General features: G+C 47.3%; 1 protein-coding gene across 1 annotated transcript; it reads left to right on the top strand.

Moving 5' to 3' along the window:
• Nucleotides 1–1161: 1161 nt before the first annotated feature.
• Nucleotides 1162–7268, top strand: LOC136855274 (uncharacterized; the record flags this gene model as incomplete). Its single annotated transcript, XM_067132176.1, has 4 exons — nt 1162–1219; nt 1310–1752; nt 1795–1842; nt 6870–7268. Coding segments are annotated over exons 1-4 (948 nt in total), but the record flags the coding sequence as incomplete, so codon positions are not given.
• Nucleotides 7269–7500: the final 232 nt, after the last annotated feature.

Raw genomic sequence — 7500 nt, 5'->3', positions numbered from 1 at the left:
AAGCCACTGATGTCAATGGCAGAAATAAAGTAAAACTAAGAAGGTCAAAATTACACCCGTCTCTATTTTTCACCTGTGAGAAAATGTGTGATAGGATATATATATATATTATATATATATATATATATATATATATATATATATATATATATATATATATATATATATATATATATATATATAAATAATATATATATATATATATATATATATATATATATATATATATATATATATATATATATATATATATATATATATACATATATAATATATACATATATATATATATATATATATATATATATATATATATATATATATATATATATATATATATATATATATATATATATATATATATATACATACAGTACACAACACACACACTAGCAGATGCTGTGGCTATTCGCTCGCATTTGCTAGTTCCCATATCCATGGGTACCATACCCATACCATATCTATACCATGCCCATACAGATACCCATTACCCATATCCGTTCCATTCCCATATCCGTACCATACCCACCTCTCCTTCTCCTTCTCCTTCTCCTATTTCTCCTTCACCTCTTCCTTCCTCTCCTTCTCTTTCCTCTATTCCTCCTTCACCTCCTCATTCCTCTGCCTCTCCTTCCTCCGTTTCTCCTTCACCTCCTCCTTCCTCTGTCTCTCCTTCTGTTTCTCTTCCTTCTTCCTCAGCTTCTATTCCTCCCACCTCTCAATCTCCTTCTCCTATTTCTCCTTCACCTCTTCCTTCCTCTCCTTCTCCTTCCTCTATTCCTCCTTCACCTCCTCCTTCGTCTGTCTCTCCTTCCTCCGTTTCTCCTTCACCTCCTCCTTCCTCTGTCTCTCCTTCGTCTGTCTCTCCTTCCTCCGTTTCTCCTTCACCTCCTCCTTCCTCTGTCTCTCCTTCATCTGTCTCTGCTTCGTCTGTCTCTCCTTCCTCCGTTTCTCCTTCACCTCCTCCTTCCTCCGTCTCCCCTTCCTCTGTCTCTCCTTCCTCCGTCTCCCCTTCCTCTGTCTCTCCTTCCTCCGTCTCCCCTTCCTCTGTCTCTCCTTCCTCCGTCTCCCCTTCCTCTGTCTCTCCTCCCAATTCTTCACCCCATCCCTTCTCCCCTACGGCTGAGGAAGACCTGAGAACTCAAGTGGACCAATTGTACCATGATTGAGCATAAGCTCTTCTCTCTGAACTGGACGAGGGTAAAAAGAGAAGAAGAAGGTGCAGATAAGGAAGAAGCCAATCCAAACCTAGGCGGAAAATAGGAGACTTCCTCAGAAAACTAGGCGAAACAGCGCCAACTGATTCCAGAGCCTCCTATTCATGATCCTGAATTGCTTGGTCCTGCTTCGCCTGTTCTTTCTTCCCCTATTTTCTCTAATCCTCCTCCTCCTCTTGCTTTATCTGATCCTCCTTCTCCTCCTACTATCCCTGTTCTTCCTCCTTCTCCTCCTTCCTCTGCTCCTCCTTCTCCTCACTCCTCTGTTCCTTCTTCTCCTCCCTCTGCTCCTCCTTCTCCTCACTCCTCTGTTCCTTCTTCTCCTCACTCCTCTGTTCCTCCTTCTCCTCACTCCTCTGTTCCTTCTTCTCCTCCCTCTTCTGCTCCTCCTTCTCCTCACTCCTCTGTTCCTTCTTCTCCTCACTCCTCTGTTCCTCCTTCTCCTCACTCCTCTGTTCCTTCTTCTCCTCCTCCCTCTGATCCTCCTCCTCCTCACTCCTCTGTTCCTTCTTCTCCTCACTCCTCTGTTCCTCCTTCTCCTCACTCCTCTGTTCCTTCTTCTCCTCACTCCTCTGTTCCTCCTTCTCCTCACTCCTCTGTTCCTTCTTCTCCTCCCTCTGCTCCTCCTTCTCCTCACTCCTCTGTTCCTTCTTCTCCTCCTCCCTCTGTTCCTCCTTCTCCTCCTCTCCTCTGTTCCTTCTTCTCCTCCTCCTCTGTTCCTCCTTCTCCTCACTCCTCTGTTCTTCTTCTCCTCACTCCTCTGTTCCTCCTTCTCCTCACTCTCTCTGTTCACTTCTTTCTCCTCCCTCTTCTCTCCTGTCTTTCTCCTCACTCCTCTTTTCCTTCTTCTCCTCCCTCTTCTGCTCCTCCTTCTCCTTCTCCTCTGTTTCCTTCTTCTCCTCCCTCTTCACTCCTCCTTCTCCTCACTCCTCTGTTCCTGTCTTTCTCCTCACTCCTTTCCTCTGTCTCCTCCTTCTCCTCTCTCCTCTGTTTTCTTCTCCTCCCTCTCACACTCCTTTCTCCTCACTCCTCTGTTCCTCCTTCTCCTCACTCCTCTGTTCCTTCTTTCTCCTCACTCCTCCTCTGTCTTTCTCCTTCTCCTCTCTCACTCCTCTTTCCTTCTTCTCCTCTCACTACTCTTTTCCTCCTTCTCCTCACTCCTCTGTTCCTTCTTCTCCCTCTGCTCCTCCTTCTCACACTGTCTCCTCTGTTCCTCACTTCTCCTCCCTCTGCTCCTCCTTCTCCTCACTCCTCTGTTCCTCCTTCTCCTCACTCCTCTGTTCCTTCTTCTCCTCACTCCTCTGTTCCTCCTTCTCCTCACTCCTCTGTTCCTTCTTCTCCTCACTCCTCTGTTCCTCCTTCTCCTCACTCCTCTGTTCCTTCTTCTCCTCACTCCTCTGTTCCTCCTTCTCCTCACTCCTCTGTTCCTTCTTCTCCTCTCCTCTTCTGTCTTCCTCCTTCTCCTCACTCCTCTGTTTTTTCTTCTCCTCCTCTTCTGCTCCTCTTTCTCCTCACTCCTCTGTTCCTTCTTCTCCTCCCTCTTCTGCTCCTCTTTCTCCTCCCCTTCCTCTGTTCTTTTCTTCTCCTCCTCTCTCCTCCTTCTCTCCTCCTCTGTTCCTTCTTTCTCCTCACTCCTCTGTTCCTCTTTCTCCTCCTCCCTTTCCTTCTTTCTCCTCACTCCTCTGTTCTTCCTTCTCCTCAGTCCTCTGTTCTTCTTCTCCTCCCTCTGCTCCTCCTTCTCCTCACTCCTCTGTTCCTTCTTCTCTCTCCTCCTCCTCTGTTCCTCTTTTTCTCCTCACTCCTCTGTTCTTTCTTCTCCTCTCTCTCCTCTGTCTTTCTCCTTCTCCTCACTCCTCTGTTCCTTCTTCTCCTCACTCCTCTGTTCCTCCTTCTCCTCACTCCTCTGTTCCTTCTTCTCCTCCCTCTTCTGCTCCTCCTTCTCCTCACTCCTCTGTTCCTTCTTCTCCTCCCTCTTCTGCTCCTCCTTCTCCTCACTCCTCTGTTCCTTCTTCTCCTCCCTCTTCTGCTCCTCCTTCTCTTCACTCTTCTGTTCCTTCTTCTCCTCCCTCTGCTCCTCCTTCTCCTCACTCCTCTGTTCCTTCTTCTCCTCACTCCTCTGTTCCTCCTTCTCCTCACTCCTCTGTTCCTTCTTCTCCTCCCTCTGATCCTCCTCCTCCTTCTCCTCCTTCCCCTCCTCCTTCCCCTTTCCTCTCTCCTTATTGGGCCATCATTGAGATGGGAGAATTAGACAAAATGGAAGCAAATGCCATCCGGATAATCGGCGACCTTTTCCATGCCTCTGAATAAAGGAGAAATGAACAGACTGCTAGGCGTGAAGGACAGGAAGAAGAAAGAGAAGCGAAAGAAAAAGGAACAGAAACGGTTGGCTAACGACCTACAGAAAAAAGGCATCAACGTCAGTCCGTCTGACCAACCCTTTCTCCTCCTCCCCTCACGGCCCTTACGGTCCAAACCGAAATGGGTCCAGGACCACAAGGCTGGGGACCACAAGGCTGGGTACCACAAGGCTGGGGACAACAAGGCTGGGGGGACAACAAGGCTGGGGGGACAACAAGGCTGGGGACAACAAGGCTTGGGACAACAAGGCTGGGAACAGCATGGATATCCAAGCCCAAATGCCTCAAGGACCTGGACCTGGCATGGACCCACTAGAGATAGACTGGGCCCCCATTAGGACCTGGTCATACAGAATACCCTCATGCTCCTCCAACGGGACCCGGAAGTCAACAATATGCTGATGCCCCAATGGGACCCGAAAGTCAACAAAACCCTGGGTCTCCTCCAATGATGGAAGTCAACAGTACCCTGGGTCTCCTCCAATGGGACTGAAGTTCCCAGTACCCAGAACCTAGAAGATACCCACCACCTCCACAACCCCCCACAAATTAAAGGAAATGGACTTTATCCCGATTTATTAGCTTTAGGTAAGTTAGAAACTACTAGTTCTTCTTCTCCTTCTCCTTCTCCTTCTTCTTCTAATGCTCTTTTTTCTGTCCCTCCTTCTCTTCCTGCCTTTCCTTCCATTTCTTCTCCTTCTCCTTATTCTCCCTCGTCTTCCCCTTTCTTTCCTTCCCTTTCCACCTAACCTTCTACTTTCTCTTCTTCTATTTCTTCTGTATTTCTTCTCCTTCTACTTTCTCCTCTTCTCCTTCTCCTCCTATTCCCTCTTTCTCTTCTTCCTATCCCCCACCACCTCTTCTCTTCCTTTCCTTCTGCTTCTTCCTCTTCTCCTTCTCCTCCTATTCCCTCTTTCTCTTCTTCCTATCCCCCACCACCTCTTCTCTTCCTTTCCTTCTGCTTCTTCTTCTTCTCCTTCTCCTTCTATTCCGTCTTTCTCTTCTTCCTATCACCCACCAATTCTTCTCTTCCTTTCCTTCTACTTTCTCCTCTTCTCCTTCTCCTCCTATTCCCTCTTTCTCTTCTTCCTATCCCCACCACCTCTTCTCTTCCTTTATTTGCTTCTTCCTCTTCTCCTTCTCTATTCCCTCTTTCTCGGGGGATTAAATCCCCCACCACCTCTTCTCTTCCTTTCCTTCTGCTTCTATTCTTCTTCTCCTTCTCCTCCTATTCCTCTTTCTCTTCTTCCTATCACCCACCAATTCTTCTCTTCCTTTCCTTCAGAAAACTTTCTCCTCTTCTCCTTCTCCTCCTATTCCTCTTTCTCTTCTTCCTATCCCCCACCTCTTCTCTTCCTTTCCTTCTTGGGGACCTCTTCTCCTTCTCCTCCTATTCCCTCTTTCTCTTCTTCCTATCCCCACCACCTCTTCTCTTCCTTTCCTTCTATTCCTCCTCTTCTTCTCCTCCTATTCCTCTTTCTCTTCTTCCTGTCCCCACCACCTCTTCTCTTCCTTTCCTTCTGCTTTCTCCTCTTCTCCTTCTCCTCCTATTCCTCTTTCTCTTCTTTATCATCCCCACCACCTCTTCTCTTCCTTTCCTTCTGGCATTCCTCCTCTTCTCCTTCTCCTCCTATTCCCTCTTTCTCTTCTTTCCTATCCCCACCACCTCTTCTCTTCCTTTCCCTTCTGCTTCTTGAATTCTCCTTCTCCTTCTATTCCCTCTTCTTCTCTTCCTCCCCACCACCTCTTCTCTTCCTTTCCTTCTGCTTCTTCTTCTCCTTCTTTTTCCTATTCCCTCTTTCTCTTCTTCCTATTACCACCTCTTCTCTTCCTTTCCTTCTGCTTCCTCCTCTTCTCCTTCTCCTCCTATTCCTCTTTCTCTTCTTCCTATCTATTACCAATTCTTCTCTTCCTTTCCTTCTACTTTCTCTCTTCTCCTTCTCCTAGTATTCCCTCTTTCTCTTCTTCCTATCCCCCACCACCTCTTCTCTTCCTTTCCTTCTGCTTCTTCTTCTTCTCCTTCTCCTCCTATTCCCTCTTTCTCTTCTTCCTATCCCCCACCACCTCTTCTCTTCCTTTCCTTCTCCCCTCTCTTCTCCTTCTCCTCCTATTCCCTCTTTCTCTTCTTCTATCCCCACCACCTCTTCTCTTCCTTTCCTTCTGCTTCTTCCTCTTCTCCTTCTCCTCTATTCCCTCTTTCTCTTCTTCCTCTCCCCACCACCTCTTCTCTTCCTTTCCTTCTGCTTCCCCCTCTTCTCCTTCTCCTCCTATTCCCTCTTTCTCTTCTTCCTATCACCACCTCTTCTCTTCCTTTCCTTCTGCTTCCTCCTCTTCTCCTTCTCCTCCTATTCCCTCTTTCTCTTCTTCTTATCCCCCCACCACCTCTTCTCTTCCTTTCCTTCTGCTTCCTCCTCTTCTCCTTCTCCTCCTATTCCCTCTTTCTCTTCTTCCTATCCCCACCACCACTTCTCTTCCTTTCCTTCTGCTTCCTCCTCTTCTCCTTCTCCTCCTATTCCTCTTTCTCTTCTTCTATCCCCCACCACCTCTTCTCTTCCTTTCCTTCTACTTCCTCCTCTTCTCCTTCTCCTCCTATTCCCTCTTTCTCTTCTTCCTATCCCCCACCACCTCTTCTCTTCCTTTCCTTCTGCTTTCTCCTCTTCTCCTTCTCCTCCTATTCCCTCTTTCTCTTCTTCCTATCCCCCACCACCTCTTCTCTTCCTTTCCTTCTGCTTCTTCCTCTTCTCCTTCTCCTCCTATTCCCTCTTTCTCTTCTTCCTATCCCCCACCACCTCTTCTCTTCCTTTCCTTCTGCTTCCTCCTCTTCTCCTTCTCCTCCTATTCCCTCTTTCTCTTCTTCCTATCCCCCACCACCTCTTCTCTTCCTTTCCTTCTGCTTCCTCCTCTTCTCCTTCTCCTCCTATTCCCTCTTTCTCTTCTTCCTATCCCCACCACCTCTTCTCTTCCTTTCCTTCTACTTCCTCCTCTTCTCCTTCTCCTCCTATTCCTCTTTTCTTCTTCTTCCTATCCCCACCACCTCTTCTCTTCCTTTCCTTCTGCTTTCTCCTCTTCTCCTTCTCCTCCTATTCCCTCTTTCACTTCTTCCTATCCCCACCACCTCTTCTCTTCCTTTCCTTCTGCTTCTTCCTCTTCTCCTTCTCCTCCTATTCCCTCTTTCTCTTCTTCCTATCCCCCGACCACCTCTTCTCTTCCTTTCCTTCTACTTCCTCCTCTTCTCCTTCTCTTCCTATTCCTCTTTCTCTTCTTCTATCCCCACCACCTCTTCTCTTCCTTTCCTTCTGCTTTCTCCTCTTCTCCTTCTCCTCCTATTCCCTCTTTCTCTTCTTCCATCCCCCACCACCTCTTCTTCGCTTCCTTTCCTTCTACTTCTTCCTCTTCTCATTTTCTTCCTATTCCCTCTTTCTCTTCTTCCATCCCCCACCACCTCTTCTTCTCTTCCTTTCCTTCTACTTCTTCCTCTTCTCCTTCTCCTCCTATTCCCTCTTTCTCTTCTTCCATCCCCCACCACCTCTTCTTCTCTTCCTTTCTTTCTACTTCTTCCTCTTCTCCTTCTCCTCCTATTCCCTCTTTCTCTTCTTCCATCCCCCACCACCTCTTCTTCTCTTCCTTTCCTTCTACTTTCTCCTCTTCTCCTTCTCTTCCTATTCCCTCTTTCTCTTCTTCCATCCCCCACCACCTCTTCTTGTCTTCCTTTCCTTCTACTTCTTCCTCTTCTCCTTTTCTTCCTATTCCCTCTTTCTCTTCTTCCATCCCCCACCACCTCTTCTTCTCTTCCTTTCCTTCTCTTTCTCCTCTTCTCCTTCTCTTCCCTATTCCTCTTTCTCTTCTTCATCCCCACCACCTCTTCTTGTCTTCCTTTCCTTCTACTTCTTCCTCTTCTCCTTTTCTTCCTATTCCCTCTTTCTCTT

This window comes from Macrobrachium rosenbergii, chromosome 31 (assembly GCF_040412425.1).
Source record: "Macrobrachium rosenbergii isolate ZJJX-2024 chromosome 31, ASM4041242v1, whole genome shotgun sequence".
Classification (NCBI taxonomy): Eukaryota; Metazoa; Arthropoda; class Malacostraca; order Decapoda; family Palaemonidae; genus Macrobrachium; species Macrobrachium rosenbergii.
This window is presented reverse-complemented; position numbering and strand designations above follow the sequence as displayed.